This window comes from Xyrauchen texanus, chromosome 19 (assembly GCF_025860055.1).
Source record: "Xyrauchen texanus isolate HMW12.3.18 chromosome 19, RBS_HiC_50CHRs, whole genome shotgun sequence".
NCBI classification, from domain to species: domain Eukaryota; kingdom Metazoa; phylum Chordata; class Actinopteri; order Cypriniformes; family Catostomidae; genus Xyrauchen; species Xyrauchen texanus.
The window spans coordinates 33401047-33422265 of NC_068294.1; the positions used below are offsets into that span (position 1 = coordinate 33401047).

General features: G+C 38.0%; 1 protein-coding gene across 1 annotated transcript in view; it reads left to right on the plus strand.

The window, feature by feature from the left end:
- Positions 1–21219, plus strand: part of LOC127659668 (5-hydroxytryptamine receptor 4-like) — a 148979-nt gene that overhangs the window by 37313 nt on the left and 90447 nt on the right. Inside the window, exon 2 of the mRNA XM_052149589.1 lies at positions 2281–2362. Within this exon, the coding sequence (XP_052005549.1) occupies positions 2304–2362 (59 nt within the window). The 5' untranslated portion in view covers positions 2281–2303. The remainder of the gene's footprint in view (positions 1–2280; positions 2363–21219) is intronic.

Genomic DNA, 21219 nt, shown 5'->3' on the forward strand with positions numbered 1-21219 from the left:
TAGACGTCTTTATTGGTCTAAACTCCTGAAGAGAAAGTCTGATGCCTCAAAGCAGTCTTGTGTCAACCGCCTGTGTATGCGTGCACAGTTTTATGGAATATAATTTGACAGGCTTGTGTTTCACTGTACACAGATGCTGAGTCAAAATGGAAGTATACGATGGGCTTTAAGGGGATTACTTAACATGGCAACAAATTGACATAACATGGAAGGTATTTTCAGTCACTATACTTCTAAAATGATATATATAATCTGATGTGTACGAGCCTGTGGCACTTTAGACTCAAGGCCAGTAAATTTCTGAAAACGTCCGAAGTTCATTGGTTTATACAGGAGTCTGCTGGCCCGCATACAGCTTTTTTCATGCTGTGCAGCTTTGGATGAGGAACAGACTGCATATCATATAGATTTTAGTGATGATTTGGCAAATACAATTTTGTTATGTTTATAAAAATGCATATCTTATGGCTTCAAAAGACTTCTATAGAGCACAATTCGATTGCCCCTGATCACAGTATGCTTTTCTTGCATGAAAAAGAGTAGTGTGGACATACTGCTAAACATCACTTTTTGTATTCCATGGTAGTTAAACTTGGTTTCAAATATGGCTTTAAGCCTTGAATTTATTGTCTATGTATTGCACTGGAACTTATTTTAACTCTGCATTCTCCACACCTACCTGCAACAGCAATGTTTGTTAAGTAATTAAGTTAAATCAAGAACAACTGATGTTTTAAGAAGCCCCATCCTTTAATTCTTTCCTATTTACTTTGGTAGCGTGTTCCATGTTTTCATATAAATAGGCTCCTGAGAGCATCTGTAATTTTACCCTCCTCTTTGACATATGACAACAACAGCAATACATTTCCTTTGCCACGCTACAGTCGGTCTCTCACATTGTTTCTGGGGTTAATAGATAACACACATGATGTGCTGAATATATTTTCCTTCCTTTTAAATTTAGGTTTGACCCAATTTTTTGTGCAGCTATTTTTGTCATCTGTGTAAAGAAACGACAACAGCACAACACCAAATCACCAGAACAGCCTGTGTAAAATCAATAAGTGTTTGTGATTTGGATGGGTTATGTAGTAAAATACACTGCAAAAAAAATCCTTAACCTTCTGATAGCACAGCATGACTACTGTGTGCGTTTTCCTTTTCCATTTTTGGCTTGTAACTGGTAGCGCCAAAAAAATAATTCCTAAAAATATATGGCAACATGTAGACAGTGGGAAATTTTAAATAATACCAAGCTTTAGAATGTCTATCAATTATATATATATTTTTTTTGATCAAATGAAAACCAAGGAGTGTTGGTTATTGATGTTTTTGAGACATTTCAGAAATTTGCATAATTAATTCTGATTCAAAGTAAAAGCCAGCATCTTCCAACCATTGCCAACAATGTTCAAATAAAATGAATCATTATAAATTCTGAATCTATGCTTTGATTATTATTGTTCCATGTCTGCCAAACATGTTGAGTGGTCCAAACATCATCTGCAGCCTGAAACTGAACTTTTGGTCAGATTTTAGGAGTGAATGCACTTAGCTGAATATGAAAGCTATAGGATAATCCCTTGCTCCCTATTTAGTGTATGTCTTAACCTCCAGTGTGTTTCTCCCTAAGACAAATTATGATGTGAATGGTCCCATGTTGTTTTGTTCCATGACTCAAAAGTTTAACCCTTTACTAACTGAGTTCAGTTGGTTTAAATTAATTTAAGTTATGCGTTGGGTATAGCGAAGCCAAAATACAACATCCACGCATGTGTAGGTGGGGCCGCACAAGGACAAAACAAGATCCATTTACTTGAGAAGAAAAAGTGTTTAAGAAATTAAGAGAATATATCTTTAAATAATTATATTAGCAGATTGTTTTTTTCTTTGTTTAAGCATAAACCTTGCTAAATTTTCAAAATCTTCTTGCAAAAATACATTTCTGTCATTATATCCTCACCCTCATGTCTTTCAAAACCTGTATGATTTTCTTTCTTTTGTGGGAAAAGTTTTTTCAAAACATTTCATCAAAGAATGTAAGTATAACAGGTTTAGAACAGCATAAGGGTGAGTAAATGGTGTCAGAATTTTCATTTTGGGTTGAACTATCCCATTCAAATCATATGCAATTTTGAAATCAGTAAATAGAAAGTACTTTTGTCTTACTATAAGGGTTTAGATTTATAAACAAGACAAAAACACTGAAGAAAATAACTTTGGTAATTGATATGCTCGACCACACGATCACCGTAACCTCTGTTTCTCCTTGTTCTCCAGGGTCGCTTTGCATCTATGGGTACATGAATTCAAGTTCCACCGGCCAGATGCCTGAGATGGAGGAAGTAGATACCAATGAGAGGTAAGAGCTCCTCCACCATCATCTGTCTTTTCCCTAACATGGTTTAGCCAACCTTGAGCCAAAGTTAGATTATAAATAGAACCGGTTCATGCATAAATCATTTAAAAACATTTAACCCCATCTGGGGTCTTTGCAGGAATTCACTCAAATGGCACAACATACTACTATATGTTCACCTTAGTGACCTGCTTTTTCTAAATGTCACTGCTGTAAATACAACTGGTTCCCTCAAGAATCCAAAGGAATGTGAGCTTTATGGGAAGCTACTTCAGGAATAGGGGGACTTGAAGGTCTCCAGAGAGGTTGGGCCTGTTTGCTCAGCAGGACAGAGGAAATATGGTCTTCCTTTGTTGGCATCAACTTTCTCCATTCCTGTATTTGCTTACATTTTCCCCAAACACTCAGTTAATATCATGTAACATCACTGGAGTCTCAGCATTAAACAAAACAGTAAAGATAGTTATAAATAGCGTTAAGGGTGCATTGCTCATGGAAGCGTCTTCATGTTTTTGTCAGGTCTGCTGCTGTCAGTGAAATGTTACGCCATGTAAACATGCTGTTTACATTCAAGGTGCCGACAAGGAGTAAAACAATTCCAATATCCAAAATTCTATCACTATGATTGGCTGATATTTATTTATGTTTTATCCCCTTATATCCCAATTTGGAATGCCCAATTCCCAATACTTAGTAGGTTCTTGTGGAATATTATGTGGTGTGGTTACTCACCTCAATCTGGGTGGTGGAGGACAAGACTCAGTTGCCCTCTGCTTCTGAGACAGTCAATCCACGCATTTTATCATGTGGCTCGTTGTGCATGACACCGTGGATAATTTGCATGTGGAGGCTCCACGCACAACTTAACATGTGCCCCATTGAGAGCAAGAACCACTTATCACGACCACGAGGAGGCTACCCTCCCTAGCAACTGGGCCAATTTGGTTGCTTAGGAGACCTGGCTGGAGTCACTCATCACACCCTGGATTCTAACCCGTGACTCCAGGGGTGGTAGCCCCTGAGTTACCCAGGCCCCCATGATTGGATGATATTCATTAGATTTGTATTTTTTGTATTTTTTATTATTTGAATAATTTTTTTAAGTATTTTTAGATGAAGCATGCAGTCTAACTTTCACACTCATGTTCATCATGTTTACTCAGATTTGTACAGTATTTGCATCTTTGTTTGATGTTTAGATTTTACATTGTTACACCCTTGCAGTTTCTGCAGTTTCTTTTCCACTCTGTATAACTGTACAGCCTATACTCTTGAAAATGGACATGTTAATATTTTTCTTACACATTTAATATTTATGTTTTTTTAGTTTTTACGGAATTCATTACATCCTTAGTGCTGATGGTATAAATTCCACTGCTGGATGTGAAAACAAAAAAGAAAGAAAACTAGAATTACATTTCCAGAAGGAAATAGCAGTGCTTGCAAGGCAGCAAAAGAAATAGTGTAACCTAAGTTTTAGGTAAGCTTAGATTTTTAGGCTTTGTCTCTGCATCATTTTGAACGTTAGCACACAGTTTGTTTTAGCTGCACACAAGAATCAACACATAGTCAGTGTGCCATATAAAGGTAACTAGAATGGATAAATAAAAACGAAACTATACTAATTATAATTTAGTATTTCAATATTTGTAAGAAGACTAGTCTCAATTTTGTATGCAAATATTTATCAGTTACATTCTATCAATGTAAATCAATGGGATATTTTCAAACATCAATTTAAAACGTATAAAGTAAAACCTATAAGTAAATAGTAAAACACCTAAGACAAAAAACATTTGAATGTACATTAAGCAGTTCAGGCTGAATTAATTACAGAAGTGTAATACTGTACATAGAGGCATCATAGAACACCAACAAAAATATTTCAGGAAGATCAACAGAGTGATGCCTTGGAGAGATTTATTCAGGTCCATTGCAATTCTTACAACCCCCAGTAAAAGCTTAGACGTGTCGGCAGCCATCTAGCTCTTGGTGAGTCTGAATTCTAGTGTGTCTAACAAAGCTGTCAAATACCCCATTGAGGAAATGCAACACACCAGTCTGAGTGTGTGATCATCACTGTACCCACATGAACGCATTGTCTCTCAAAACATTTTAATTCATACCGGCAAGCATCACTGATCACAGAGTGCCAGCTATCACTATAAACCACATCCCTTACTTTCAGTTTCTTATCAGCCATATGTCCCTGTCTCAGGGAAATTGATGTCATGGCCTTTTGATCTCAGCAAATCAACCTGAAAATCACCCCACTGCTGTGAACTTTACTATTGAACCGACCTGTGAACTGCTACTATGAGCAGGGTGACGAATCTCTTTGATAAAGACATCCTGATGACATCCCTAATGAGATGCACTTTTTATGGCCCCTATGTGAATAGTATTCAAACCCTTACGTTCTGTACAAAACAAATGAACAATTTGTTACAAAAGAATGACTTTGCCATATATTGTATTTCTATAACTATAGGTGCAAATTCTCTTGTGTGTTATGAAGAAGCAAACTATGAACCTGGCATTTCGGTGTTAGCTGGCACTTCTCCAGTGGCTCTGAGCTGTCAGAGCACAGGCTCCAGGGGACAGGGAAGCACAGCGCTTCTCAAACAGTAGCCTTGCATGCTTGGATTATCTTCTGTTTGGCAGCAATTCATCTACCAGGGCACATACTGTAGCCCACCTTGCCCCAGAAATTACCAGATGTAACAATGATAACATGTTCAAGAACAAACAGAAAACTATGAACACTTGATGCTGTTTTAGGCCGAATGATTTACAGCAAGTATCAGGGAATTTTAAAATTGTGATTTCCAGGTCTGAAAGTCTTAAAAAGTCTTTCTGTTCTGAATATGTATTTGTCTAGTTATGGTCAGCTTTAAAAATAATTAACGGCTTGAAATTGTGAGTGCAATCTCTGTAAAATATTTTGTTTTATCAATTATTAAATGATCAAGTAATCACAAACGCCATGGAAAAGCCATGGAAATTAATTGTTGAGAAGGTTGATTAATTCCATCATGTTTTCCAGACTTTTGATTGGTAGGGTAAAGAAACAAATTCTAGCCCTGTTTACTTTGAGATGTCAGATATATGGGAGATGTTTAAGCACAAGCTTACTGACCACGTTTACATGCACTTAGAAAACAGTTTATTCCAGGGTTTCTGCAGAAAGCGGCATCCTGAAACATTGTGTAAACGAGAACACCATTTTCCTAACACCGTTTAAGGGATTAAGAGATATCGGTTTTTCACATATTCAGGTTTCTCCTTGAGAACATGGTTTATGTGAACTTATATAAATGCATTAGTGCCATTCTTACAGGTTTTTGATGAGTGCGCATGTAACAGACCACATAAATAATGTTATAGGATGGAGCCATACATCATATCAACAAGTCAACACAACGGAAAGAATTTAGCATTTCTGGGAGTACAGTGGGTTAAGGGAAAAGCACACACTTAAAAATACACTCACTAAGTACTTTATTAGGTACACGTACATATTCTTGTGATTATCTAATAAGCCAATGGTGTGGCAGCAGGGCAATTGCAAAAATCATGCAGATATGGATCAGAAGTTTCAGTTAATGTTCACATCAACCATCAGAATGGGGGAAAATGTTGATCTCCGTGATTTCGACCGTGGCAGTTGTTGGTGCCAGACAGGCTGGTTTGGGAATTTCTGTAACTGCTGATTTTCTGGGATTTCATGCATAATTGTCTCTAGAGTTTTCTCAGAATTAGGGCTGAAACAATTAGTCGACAATAAAAAAATTGTTGACAAAAACTTTACTTGTTGAATAGTCCTTTGATATCATTTAAAGATCGCATTAAACTGTAACGTTGACGTGCTAGAGCAGCACTGCAGTTCTTGCCTGACTGAGGAGAGGAAGAATTACACAGCTCACAGTCCAGATGCACTCTAAACTTTCCAAACAGCTACAGGTGATGTAGATTGCAAAATATGAGGGAATTATAATGCAAAAATATAAAATAAGTAAATACAGAAGCACTCTCGTTGTGGAATAAGTGGATCTAGAGCTACCACTTCACTGAAGCAAAACCTGGGTGTCAAGTATCTTTAAAGGAAACACCCTGGCGTAACATCTTTAATGCAGTTATTTTTAATTTGTAATAGCTTTATTTAAGTTCAAATAATATGAAAGCAGATCATGTAAATAACTACAAACTCCAAAACATGCATTTCTCTGTGCGGTCAGAGGCTCTTCTATGAGTTGCGTGAATGTCCCGATCTAAGGAGAGATTGAAACTGCATCCGGGTGATGCACATTCTAGATTATAACGTGATGGCTCTTGACTTATTGAATCATTGTATACACTCACCTAAAGGATTATTAGGAACACCTGTTCAATTTCTCATTATTGCAATTATCTAATCAACCAATCACATGGCAGTTGCTTCAATTCATTTAGGGGTGTGGTCCTGGTCAAGACAATCTCCTGAACTCCAAACTGAATGTCAGAATGGCAAAGAAAGGTGATTTAAGCCATTTTGAGCGTGGCATGGTTGTTGGTGCCAGACGGGCCGGTCTGAGTATTTCACAATCTGCTCAGTTACTGGGATTTTCACGCACAACCATTTCTAGGGTTTACAAAGAATGGTGTGAAAAGGGAAAAACATCCAATATGCGGCAGTCCTGTGGGCGAAAATGCCTTGTTGATGCTAGAGGTCAGAGGAGAATGGGCCGACTGATTCAAGCTGATAGAAGAGCAACTTTGCCTGAAATAACCACTCGTTACAACCGAGGTATGCAGCAAAGCATTTGTGAAGCCACAACACGCACAACCTTGAGGCGGATGGGCTACAACAGCAGAAGACCCCACCGGGTACCAATCATCTCCACTACAAATAGGAAAAAGAGGCTACAATTTGCAAGAGCTCACCAAAATTGGACAGTTGAAGACTGGAAAAATGTTGCCTGGTCTGATGAGTCTCGATTTCTGTTGAGACATTCAGATGGTAGAGTCACAATTTGGCGTAAACAGAATGAGAACATGGATCCATCATGCCTTGTTACCACTGTGCAGGCTGGTGGTGGTGGTGTAATGGTGTGGGGGATGGTTTCTTGGCACACTTTAGGCCCCTTAGTGCCAATTGGGCATCGTTTAAATGCCACAGCCTACCTGAGCATTGTTTCTGACCATGTCCATCCCTTTATGGCCACCATGTACCCATCCTCTGATGGCTACTTCCAGCAGGATAATGCACCATGTCACAAAGCTCGAATCATTTCAAATTGGTTTCTTGAACATGACAATGAGTTCACTGTACTAAAATGGCCCCCACAGTCACCAGATCTCAACCCAATAGAGCATCTTTGGGATGTGGTGGAACGGGAGCTTCGTGCCCTGGGTGTGCATCCCACAAATCTCCATCAACTGCAAGATGCTATCCTATAAATATGGGCCAACATTTCTAAAGAATGCTTTCAGCACCTTGTTGAATCAATGCCACATAGAATTAAGGCAGTTCTGAAGGTGAAAGGGGGTCAAACACAGTATTAGTATGGTGTTCCTAATAATCCTTTTGGTGAGTGTATGTCACTGTGCATATCTTATCGTGAAGAAAATTGGCAATACGCAGCTTTATTAATAAGAGAGAGTTTTTTTTTTTTTTTGTGAGTTAAAGATGGATTGAAGTGAACAGAAAGGTGAGAGAGTGTAGTCTTTGCCTCATTATACACTGCAACAAAATATGTTTTTGTTTTGGCTTGTTTTCCACTATAAATATCTAAAACTTCTTTAAAACACTGGGGCGGTTTCTTTAGCAGCTACCCTACAGAAGCAAAAATTGTTATCTGAGAATGTTGAATATAATATTAAAAATACAAATATTTTAAAATATCTAAAAATCCTTTAAGAATTATGCATTCACCTGAGCAGCAGGATATAATATATTTACACTTTATTTCAGAGAATAGATCTTGAATATATTTTAGTCTTTATTGCACTCGCAAAAGTATAATCAAGTGAAAAAATATACTTGTATACAAAATACACTTATATTTAAGATACATTCTCTTAAAGCAAGTCTAAATAACTTATATGTTGCTTCTCAAGTATGTATATCTTGTTTTAAGGATTTTTAGACTATTTTAAATGGAAAACAAGACAAAAACACTTGATAACAATAGTTTTTTTTGCAGTGAATTTCTTTACTGAATTAAACTTAATAAGAAGTTTTTTTTTTCCTTTATTTGAGTGAATGTCATTTAGAGATATTTTTTAAATATGAATGGTATCAGAATAATCATTCTAATAATCATTAGATTAATCAATTATCAAAATAAGCCCTATTTAGCAATTGTGCCAAAAATATAAAAACAACCAGTGAGCGGCAGTTCTGTGGACGGAAATGCCTTGTTGCATCACCTTTGTATATTGATGAACTATACTCTTAAAATGGAATACATAGACTATCAATGAATTGCCAACAAAAGCCTTCATCAGCCAACTAACAAAGGACAATGCAACTATGTGAACTTATGCAGTTAATCCAGGATGGACTTCAAAGACATTCATCATTAATCTTTTTTTTTTTCTTTTTATAAACACTGGACCTTAACGTTTCTCAATTTACATATTTTATACCATGACTTGCACTGCACACAAATAACTAATATTGGCATTATATTCATGTTGTTTAGCCAGAGGGAAACTGGCCACCACAGTGAGTCTGGATTCTCCCAAGGTTATTTTTCTCTATTATCCAACATCTAATGGATTTTTATGGTCCTTGCCACAGTTGCCTTCAACTTCTCACTGGGGTTCTAAATACAATTATTATTTAATTATGAAACATTTTATACACAATTTACAATCATGTTCAATCAAACTACACAATGATCATTTGAAGACTTTATAGATATTACAGTTAAAAAAAATTTTTGTGTTAATGCATGATTTCCTGTAAAGCTGCTTTGAAACGATGTGTGTTGTGAAAAGTGCTATACAAATAAAAATGACTTGACTTGTTGATGAGAGAGGTCAACAGAAAATGACCAGACTAGTTTGAGCTGGCTTTGGTAACTCGGATAACCACTCTGTACAATTGTAGTGAGCAAAATAGCATCTCAGAATGCACAACACATCAAACCTTGAGGAGGATGGGATAGAACAGAAGACCATGTCAGGCACTTTATTAGGACCATAGTGTTCCTAATAAAGTGCTCAGTGAGTGTATATCCATTTATCTGCTGCAGGTCATGATGGAAAGTTAAAAAAAACAAACACAGCGACAACTCTGGAATATCTGGAAATAAAGCGAAGCAACAGGAAATGAAATAGCGAAGTCTTCCTCGCAGCCCATGTTTGTTATTTACACAAGCATCACAGGGAAATTACATTGCTGTGGAGAAAGCTACATACTGACCGAGCCTCATGTACTGTATACAGGAGTAAAGAGAAATGAAAAGAATCTGGCCTTGTTGGTGCTTGAAGGATAATGCACAATTACTACAGAATTTAGAGGTTGTGCTGTAAGTACCTCATGTCTTGTATCACCATGTGAAATAGAGAACTAAGATATATTACCTTCAGCATATTCTCAATGGATGTTACATGTACAGATAACACTGAGTTTCTAAAAGAGGTTTTATTCAGCATCACAAGAAAAATGGCTCAACACATTTAATGTAGTACATATTTTTATAGGCTACAAAACACATTTACTTTCTCAAATGAGCCTACACATGTCGAAATGGGGAGTGGGGATCTGAGACATGTTTTCAAACACCTCATCACAGTTAAAGGTTTCTGACAGCACCTCAAATACATTTCTGTGTTGACGATATGACATCTGCAAATACCCTTAAATTATTATAACAAATACAATGCTTACAAGTGCTAAACGATCCACATTTGAACTTATGCCTGTCATCCTGTGGAGATCTGCGCTCTTGCAGATTCCTCCCAAAAGACTCTTTGTCCTCACATATGGCAGAGTCACATGCGCAAGGAGAAAAGGCAAAGCTTGACACATAGCCCAACCCATTCCCAGGTGCAAGTTATTTACAGATTTCTCATTAATTAGTGTCAATCCATGGAACAGGATGGAGGGGGAAAAAAGACTTATAATAGTCAGGAAACACATTTACAGATGTGAGTCTATTTGGATGAAGTCGAAGAGGTTGAACTCCATTGAGATGCGTTCATCTGCAAATGGGAAGAATTCTATGACACCTTAGATGTATGAAAGCTAAGCAGAATATTTACGTATTTAAACATACACTCTTTGTCTCATGTGTATTCGTATGACATACTTCGCCTGAGGAATTAAACAAATAGCAGCAGTGCTTCAGTGAAACCAGAGATGTGTCTGTTTGATGCATATCATTTGATGAACAACCTTGAAGTCAGTGACATGCACAAACCTTAGCAGGGATAGGGGTGGAAGGATACATTTTTTTTTTTTTTACTGCGTTATTTTTTGTAAAATTAATCGCACTGAATTAACACGTTAAATCGACAGCCCTAGTAATTATACATACTTAACAAATTTCTTGGCTTTTTGAGTTTTAACTATTTTCTTGTTTGTGTATATATATATATATATATATATATATATATATATATATATATATATATATATACTGTACATCTTTTTTCCCCTTTATCTTTATTTCTCACAAAAAGCAACATGGTATTACACTTGTTTATTTTCAGACATGGTCTGTTATAACCCCATGTTTTTGACATGTGTCATAGTAAAACCATAGTATTTTTAAAGTAACTTGGAGTACCATGGCAGTATTTTGAAACATGAACATGATCAATCAAATAGTACCATGGCATTACCCTGGTAACATGGTGCACAGTATGAAGGCGTGATGAAAAAGTGCAAGCGTGAGGCGATTGGCCATGTTCTGAGAATGCTACCGGGGCCTTGAATAACCTATAATATGTGAGTAAGGGCAGCTGGTTGAGTTTCTGGTGCCCCCTAGCACATGATGGTGCCCCCTAGGGAGTTGGTGCCTTAAGCAGACTGCGTAATATGTGTATAGGGAGCGGCAGTACTGTGGAAGATTAATGGTATTTTTCTGAAAGTGATTAGTCTAATGGCTAATTAGTTTCAACAGAACCAAAATGGCTTTGGCTGAACCAGACAGTTCCTTCAGTTTATATCAATATTCTATTAAAGACTAATTTAATTTATATCACTGAAAGTGACGCAACCACTCCCATTATAATTAATAAAGCTGTGTACACTAGAGGTGCACAATATCGGAAATGCAGTAGCAATCGAATATTATGCTTTTGTTGAACTTACATGGAGTGGACATTTTATCCGACCTGTTACTCATCTCAGGTAATAGCAACTGTTCCGGGGTGAATTCAAAACTGCATTTAGGGGATGCTACTCGAAAGCTAGTTCAAAACAAAAGTCAGAAAATTGTTCTTTTCTTGGAGGGCCTTTCCACAAGACTGTTATTGAGTAATACAGTAATGCCATGTTTCCTTCAGAGTACCCACTTCAAGGGCTCTGCACTTCAGAGTGAGTATAGGGCATAGGGAGGATCACTTGCGATTGGAATCTGCGCCCTGTCTGCTGTAGCCCGCTCTTAAAGCACCTCTGCTTTATTTTCTTTAATATCCCAGCGATTTACAAAGAAATCTCATAATAACACATTACTGTTTGTACTGTTATTGTGAGGTAATGACGGCATTTTAATTTTGTTTTATTTAACTATTTTAATTTAATTATTACACAATATTCCCTTTTTCTGGATGACCAAAAGGGCACCTTTTGGCAGCAGTTTTTCCGCTCCATGCGGTCGGCAGCGAGACCCTCCCCGCTCGCGGTCGGCGGTCTCAGACACCGCCGCATTTCAGCGGCTGGTAGGGGACTCCTCCACCCCTGATAGTGGCCCTGACTGCTCCAGGCAGTCGGTTAGGAGCCCCTTCTCCCCTCGTGGTCGGCGGCCGTTCCTCCACTTCTAGGTGGCTGGGCATGTCCGTAAACGATCTCTCTCTCCCGCACCATCCTCCGCAGTCGGCCTTTATCCCTCTCGGAGGCTTGATTAGACTGATAAGGGACCAGGTGTGTAGATTCACAACCCGTTCCCCACCCTCTGCCCTGCCACAATAAACTTTATTTTAGAAGACTTTGCTTTTTTCATCTACAGTATATCATGTATTACATACAATCAATGCTGATTTACAGTACTTCAATATTTCAATATAGTTCATTCAATATAGTTATTTCAATATAACTTAATTTACAGTATATAATACTGCTAAGATGGTGCTGCGGATGGCCATCTTGGTGTGGATCTCTCCAGCTCTTTTGCTGTTTTTGTTTGTTTGTCCTGTGTTTAGTCATTTATTTTTCAATCAGTTTTACCATAGACGTGATGCTGAATATTTGGCAGCACACACCAGACAGTCTTTTATCGGTTTTTGGATTATTCGGACGTTCTTTGGACATTTTAGTCATAGGAGCTGCGGTGCTGTACAAGTGCCCTAAAAGACACAAACATGGGAAGCTAGCCGGTGTGCTGGTCAAGCTCTGACAGTGCGGCTTTCGAACCGCACTGCCAAGCATCCACCTAGTGAATCCCTGCTCTCTTCCTAACAAAGTGGACGTATAACTTCTCCTCACATGCAAAAATTAGGACTTTGCAAATTCTACTGCTTTGGAAACCTGGAGTAAAGCCATTCCAGACAGCGCATTACATCTGCAGGGCTTCCAGAGTTATCAGAGAAATGAGAGGAAGGGGAATGAATGATGGTGTACAGATGTAACAATGCTGAAGGAGATGTGCTGTCCTAATTTAGAGATGCTCTTCATAAACTATAAGCCTTTTTACTTGTCATGGGAGTTTTCCTTGTGTATTCCTGTGAGTGTCTATGTTCCTCCACACGTGTGCATGAACACAGCGCTGCAACAGCTGGCTCACTTATTATTATTTTATTTTTTATTTTTTTGCCTTGTTAAAGAGATTTTAACAAGACAAATCTCACATGTGAACTGCCCAAATACAGACAGCACATTGCATGCCTCACCAGAGACAAAAATACACTGGATCATTGCTACACAACAATAAAGGATAGATATTGCTCTGTCCCTCGTGCTACTTTAGGACTCTCTGATCACTGTCTGGTTCATCTTCTTCCGAAATTCAGCAGAAACTAAAATCAGCTAAACCTGTAGTAAAGACTATAAAAAGATGGCCCAATGAAGCAGAGCTGGAACTAAAAGCCTGCTTTGAATGCAGTGATTGAAGTGTTTTTGAAGCTGCAGCCACCGACCTGGATGAACTCACGGATGCTGTGACATCATATATCAGTTTATATATGTGAGTAATGTTTGTGTTACGTTTAAGATGATGTCTCAGCAGTAGAGGCGGCACATCTATGACCATCAGCCTATAATCCCACCCACATTGAGGCAGCAATAAACAGCAGTGGAAAAACAAACTCAGAAAAGTAAAGCAAGCAGAGTCGAGACAAGTCGAACCATAACGTGCAGTGGAAAAGTGCTATTAGAGAGCACAGGTACGATTGTCAATTTAAAAATAAGAATAAGCATGAATGTCAGGAAAGGCAAGAGCTAGCTGTGCATGATTTATTTGGGTAGCATGTCAAAATAAATTGCAAGATGTTTTTAAAAGTTTTTTCATTTTAATATTGCTGTGCAAAGTCTGGCAAAAACTTTGTCATATTTTGTTGGAATGATCGTATTTACTAGAATGATTTACTAGAATGATCGTTTTTACTAGTGTTATGTTCCCTGTTGTCTTTTGATTTTTGTACTGTTATTGTGAAGTTTTGTTTAGTTCCTGTTTTGGACTTTGTAGTCCTTTTGTAGTTTCTCTTATGCTGTCATGTTCTCTGTTGTCTTTTGCTTCTGTGCTTTTATGTTGAAATTTAGTTTAGTTCCTGTTTCCTGTTTGGTTTCTGTCATGTTCATTGGTGTCTTTTGTTGTTGTGCTCTTATGTTGAAGTTTAGTTTAGCCCCTGTTTCCTGGTTCCTGTTTGGTTTTTTGTAGTCCTTTGTAGTTTGTTATTATGATTGGTGTTCCCTTGATTGTTTCTTCCAGGTGTCCCTCATTCCCTTGTTTGTTCCTCTTGTATTTAAACCCTCGTTTCTTGTTCAGTCCTTGTCGATCGTTGTTTGATGTATGTGCATGAATGTTTTCTGCCCTAGTTCTCCGTTTATGTTTGCCCTGGTTCTCCGTTTAAGTTTATTTCCCCCTTGTGGGTTTTTCCTTTGTTTATTCGTTTGTTCATTTAATAAAAGTCTAAACTGCATTTGGATCCGCATCTCCTCGTCTGCCTCGCTGCTCAAACGTAACAACTAGACACACAAGAATGCCACATCAAAATTACTATTGGGAAGCTCTTTTCTTTGAGTCTTGACTTATCAAGTCGAGGGCATGACAATTAAAGAATCATGGCAGAAGCAAATTGGTATGGGGCACAATTACGTTTTCTTTGCCAGTGTTGACAGTACAATTTAGTTTACATTTAATGACAAATAGCAATCAAGCTTGTTATAAAATATTAGGCTACATATTTGTACCCTAGATGGACATCTTTGGCTGCTGCAATGTATTTATTTTTTCAGAATCTCATGCAAAAAGCACTGCATTTTTTTTTTTTTATTTTTTTTTCTCACATAAGTGCACAAAGTGCAGGACTACGCGCAAGACAGTGCGCTATTTCTTATGCAATTTCCGTGAGAGCACTAATGCTATTTGCAATTTTTGTGCCAGTTCAAAGCGCAAGTGGTCATGGGTGGGAATGTTTGCGCTAACTGCGGGTGTATGCGTGCAAATTGTGGGTGTATTGTATGTTAATGAAGTGGCGCAAAGTGCAATATACTAATTTCATTAGAAATAGGTTATTGTGTTAAGACAACTGAAGTTTCAATTCCATGTTTGTTTTCAACACAAAGTCCAAATTAAGCTCCTGCATTTGCAGTTTGGAGATTCCACCAGCAGTTGGTAATAAAGTTCATGTCCAAATTCTGAAAATATGGTGGAACATTATTATGTCCCTAACTATAGCCTTTTTATCAAACAAAATTTTATGAGATTTGCGTTAAAATATCTATAGGTCATGGTTTATTTTTCAATTATTATTATGTTTATACACTCACCTAGAACTTTATTAGGAACAGTATGGTCCTAAAAATAGTTCCCAATATGGTCTTCTGCTGTCGTAGCCCATTCGCCTCAAGGTTCAATGTGTTTGCATTCTTAGATGCTATTCTGCACACTACAAATATACAGAGTGGTTATCTGAGTTACTGTAGCCTTTCTGTCAGCTCAAACCTGTCTGGCCATTCTCCGTTTTCATCAACAATGTGTTTCTGTCCACAGAACTGCCGCTGACTGTATGTTTTTTGTTTTTGGCACCATTCTGAGTAAACTCTAGAGACTATAGTGTCTGTTGTGCATGAAAATCCAAGGAGATCAGCAGTTATACCAGTCAAACCAGCCTGTCTGGCACCAACAATCATGCCACCAATTTTCCCTATTGTGATGGACATTACTGAAGCTCCTGACCCATATTTGCATGATTTTATGCAGTGCATTGCTGCCACATGATTGGCTGATTAGATAATCAAATGAATAAGTAGGTGTACAGGTGTTCCTAATAAAGTTCTAGGTGAGTGTATATATACAATTGTATCTATGATCTAAAAAAGGGGCCGTTGGAAGACTGAGAGAGTAAAATGATTGGATTTGGTATGATTTTTTTTACCACTTTACCAAATTAATTTTTGTTTTAAGTATAATTTGAATTCAGAAATATTTGGTTACATTTTTTCTTGTTTAAATAAATGCATTTAATTTATCAAAATCAAAATCGACCATTAGAAGTGAAGTGCTTGCTGATGCAATCGCTATTAATACTTGACATTATGTTTGTGTCAGTAGATAAAAATGAATAAGAACACTTACAGTACATTCTCTATAATTTAACAGAGTTTGCATCCATATCCTGAACCACATTTTCCATTCGTATAAAAGGATTGTGTCTCTTTTAACAAGGATGTAGTTTTAATGCACAAAATAATGTAAATCAATATTTCTGTTCTTCTATTTCATTGCATATATTCCATTTACTCTACCAACTTCGTATAAATGTGCTTTTGTTTGTTTATATCAATGGTGCTTGGTCTATATAATAGGACACAGATAAATAAGAACCTTTGATTTTTACTTTAAATTGCACTTGACCAAATTAGCACCTTGAACGCATGATTTCATCAAACCCACTTGTGCCTCGACATAGCACATTTGTGGCAAGTTTGTTATCTGGGCAATGAAGGAGTCAGGAGGCAGCAAACTGTCACTGTGAGTATTTGTATTACTCATCAACATCGTTCACAAAACTTACACAGAACTTACACTCTCACCGCCCCCAGCCCTCTTTCCAATGTATCTGTCTGTAAAATGAAGGGGAGAGAGAAATTAGGAGCATGTAAAAGCGACATATGGCACGACTCGGATCGGAGGCCCCATTCTAGTAAGATCAGTCAGTGGTCTGGTGATGTCAGAGTAACTAGGCACAAATCTTCGGTAGTAGCCAGTCAACCCCAGTAAATGTCTCACCTCCTTTTTGGTCTTGGGCCTCAGACAGGCTGTTATCGCTGCGGTTTTGTAAACCTTATATTCACCTGCCCATGGCCCAAGTGGAACCCCAGATACCAAACTTCCACCCACCCAATTGCGCACTTCTTCGAATTGGCCGTGAGCCCCACCCGTCGCAGCGACCTCGGGACAGCTCTCAGATTGCATGTGCTGCCTCCAGTCATTGCTATAAAAAATAATATAGTCTAAATATGTGGTGGCATATGCTGTATGTGGTCTGAAAACTTTATCCATGAGACCCTGGAACATGGTGGGGGCCCCGAACAAACCAAACAGAAGAGTCACAATTTGGTGTAAGCTGAAAGGTGTGGAAAAAGCAGTTTTTTTTTTCTCAGGAGATTTGAGTTAAAGGGATCTGCGAATAACCCTTTGTTAAGTCCAGTGTTGAATAAAATTTAGCTGTGCCCCACCAATTGAGCAACTCGTCAATCCAAGGTATTGGGTACGCATAAAATTTGGACCCTGCGTTCACTTTGCAATAGTCTACACAGAACCGGACCGTCCCGTCACTCTTAGATACCAGAACCACCGGGCTGGCCCAATCGCTGTGCGACTCTTCTATTACGCTCATCTCAAGCATTGCCTCCAATTCTTCTTGAACAACCTTTTTCTTGTGTTCAGGAAGGCGATAGGTGTGCGTCTACGAACCAACCATATCAATCAGGGGGTGGTATCGATATGGTGTTCTATGAGGTTTGTGCGACCGGGGGAGGCGAGAACACGTCAACGAATTCCGATTACAACTTGGCCACATCCATGAGCTGTGACAGTGAGTGGTGGTCTCCACATGGGACTGGGGTGAATGAATTAGGTTTGAGAGTCAGCTCCGGCCCAAGCTCCACCCTCACCAGCACTAATGTCACCAAGGCCAAAGGGACCACCTCCCTCCATGATTTTAGGAGGTTGAGGTGGTTAACTTGACATACCCCACCCTGTCCATTCAAGTAACCTCATAATCGAGGTTACATGTGGCAAGTTTGTTATCTTGGTAATGAAGGAGTCAGGAGGCAGCTAACTGTCAACATGAGTATTTTTATTACTCTTCAGCATTGTTCACAAAACTTAAACAAACAGGGAACTCAGTGGCCAAGTAGTCACACAAACAAGTAAATGTTTCTTGTTGTGCACACACAGGTATAGTCTCTCTCTGGTCTCTCTCTGCCACTCTGACGCCTTGTACGCCTATTTATGTCTCCCTCCACCATCACTACAACAAGAAACAGGTGTTAGAGATAATGATAACGCTGGTGTGGAACCTTTCCTCTCCCTTTCCCACAGACAGATACATGCCCACGCCTCCATCACCACAGCATGTTTGATTGAAAAAATCAAAACTTCATGGCCATGCCCACTGACTTTGCGCTTATGATGACATATAGCATAGCGCTGCACTTAGCCAAAAATGCGACCCGAGACACCATATTGGATTTTAGCACAAGAACATGTTCGGTCTGAACTGCCCCTTAAGTGACAAAAACTACATTTCCCACAATTATTCAGCACAAGATTTATAAAATGCATAGATAAGGTCTAATGTTCATGCTTTGCTCTTTTTCTTTACTAACGCAAGTTTCCTGTCTTTGTAAGAAAATAAAAAAGAGAGAAAGAATTATGAAACTATGAAGCCTGAATCCAAACTTACAAGTAGGAACTTCCCAGGAGGGTTGAAAGTCAGCCATACATCCAAACAAAGCAGTTTTCGTGTATGATTTTAAAGCCTTGTTATAAATTTAACCCATGATGTTGGACATTTTTGTGTAATTATAAAATGTTATGTTCATATATGTTGTAAAGTTGTTCATTATCCACACTATAACCAGAACATTTGCTGGTGGGCCGGTTGAGTATTGGCCACTCAGAATCCTCAAAGTGTGACAAAACGGCACTACCCGATTAAACCGCAAAGCATATCCACTGCCGGTCGCAAAGCGAAAGCAGAGCGGTAACTGTGTCTCTCACCCACACAGCTCTGACCAGTGAAACAATCACAGGGAAATGCGTGGGCCGGATGGGTTGGATTTTTCCAGGGCCGACATTTACTCCCAGTCTAACCCTGCCATAACTTGCAGGAGTTTTAAGGCAAGCTGAAAGTTTATGTGGTTTATGTTTAAAATTACAGATTGTACTCATTAACGTTTATAGTTCCAAATCTAGAATTGCAAATGCCCACTTCAGCAAGGGTCAATTATTCATTGATCTTGGTAAATTCACACTATGCACTTTGTGCCTTTTAATTAGCATATTTGTCCTTCACAAGTGGCCATGAAGTTTGCACAGGGCTGAATTAATGAAAATGAAGGGCCTTAGTTTGGATTGTCAACAGTTTGACTGTTGGACGGTTTCCCAGCAATTGAGGCAAATTTCCTCCAACCTTCATATCAGTAGCAGCTGAATAACAACAGGTATGGCTGAATGCGTGACAAGCCAGACAATAGAAAAGCTCAAACCAGCCATCCTGCAATGCTGGAGATTCAAAGACCTATGTGTTTTTTCAACAGCACTGTTTGATTCTTTTTTGGTGAATGATATTTTTTGAGAAATAGTACACAGGGCTGCACAACTTCACTTTGTTTTGGCATTAAAATTCAATATATAATAAATAAAACTGTTGAGACCAGCTAAACCTATTACTTCCCCCTTTTTGGCTATTGATTCCTCAATATTTCAGACATGTTTTCTTTTAGCAGAAAGAGTATGCGCAGAATGTAAAAAATAGTGGTGTTTATTAATCTAATAATTATCGTGTATTATATAATGAGTAGATTCAGGAGGACTGAAATTTAACTTGAGCTGCTGCCATCATTCTCTGGAAAAAGCATGTTTTCACTTAGAGTGCAATCTAGAGTCTGGAATTTTTGACACAGCTCTCTCACTAAAAAGAAAATATGTAGAACTTGAGGAACATGTGGCTTAATTACATGACATCATATTACAGGTAGACCACATTGCTTTATAATCCCCTTGCTGACTCTCTGCAGATGCGAGTCTTTTGTGCATCTTTTGCCCATGTCCATGTCACAAGCATTAATTAAGACCTTTAATACTATAATACATTATGCACTAAAGTATGCCTACTTCACAAACGCTCTTTAAGATGTTATCAATGCAAAAACTAACTTACTTTCCAAAAATGTTGAGAACTTTTTGTGTGCCCTTTCCTCGAAACATAGATGAGAGAAATGAGAAACCTTCATCAACTGCAATTTAAATTGGAACCAATTCATCATTCTCAAAAAGGAAAAAAGATTGTATATTATTTACATCATTGATAACATTAAATCAGATTTTCTTCACAGTATTTATTTTCTCATAGCTTACTTTAGTGGATAGATTTTATTTCAAGTCCCTTTTTAAAATAATATGCACTTGTCGCACAAAAGCTACTAATTAATTTAAATTAGAAATTAGAATGCATTCCGTCACACTGTCTAGAAATGTGCCATTTTCCGATGGAAAGCAATGAAAGGGCCAGTGTGTACCGACTGACCTAAGGTCATCTCGCTGAGTGCTCTGATCGAGCAGCTATGTTCTGATTGCACCCTCTGTTCAATTACATACTCTGGGTCAAAGTTTTCGCCAGTCGTTATACACACACACAAATACACACATGTACACTGAAGAGGGACTGAAGACTAGTCTCTGTGAGACTTCCACTCATGACTGATCTCCTCAGTCAATACTGCTTTAACAATCCACAGCTTTGGGAGTATAGCATTAAAAAACTAGTGTGTTTTAGTTACATTTTTCATGCGATTTTTAAGAATTGCATTCAAAGTATGCCATTGCACCCTAATTGAGATCCATGTTTTTGTGTCATTTAAAAACTGCTCTTAATATTTTACAGTATTTAAAAAGATATTGCAACTTAAATAGATTCAGTGAAGTATTTTTTTATTCCTAGTTATAGTGTAGCTACATTACCTTGACTGTAAATGTAACTAATTTAAATTATGAGAAGTTTGCAACTTGGCAAACTACAGTTTCAAAGTAACATCCCCAGCACTGAATAGGCTATTTATAATATAAGATATGAGGCAGTCAAGAAATCACAATTGGTCAGTTGCAAAGATGAAATGAATGGCTATTAAATTAAATTTTGTATGTTGCAAAAAGGATGCCTTATCTAATTTATGCTCATTTGTTTTATTTCAACAAATGAACTTAAGCCAAGAGAGGACTGGCATGGAAAAGCAATGCTAGAAATGTTCATATTTTTTT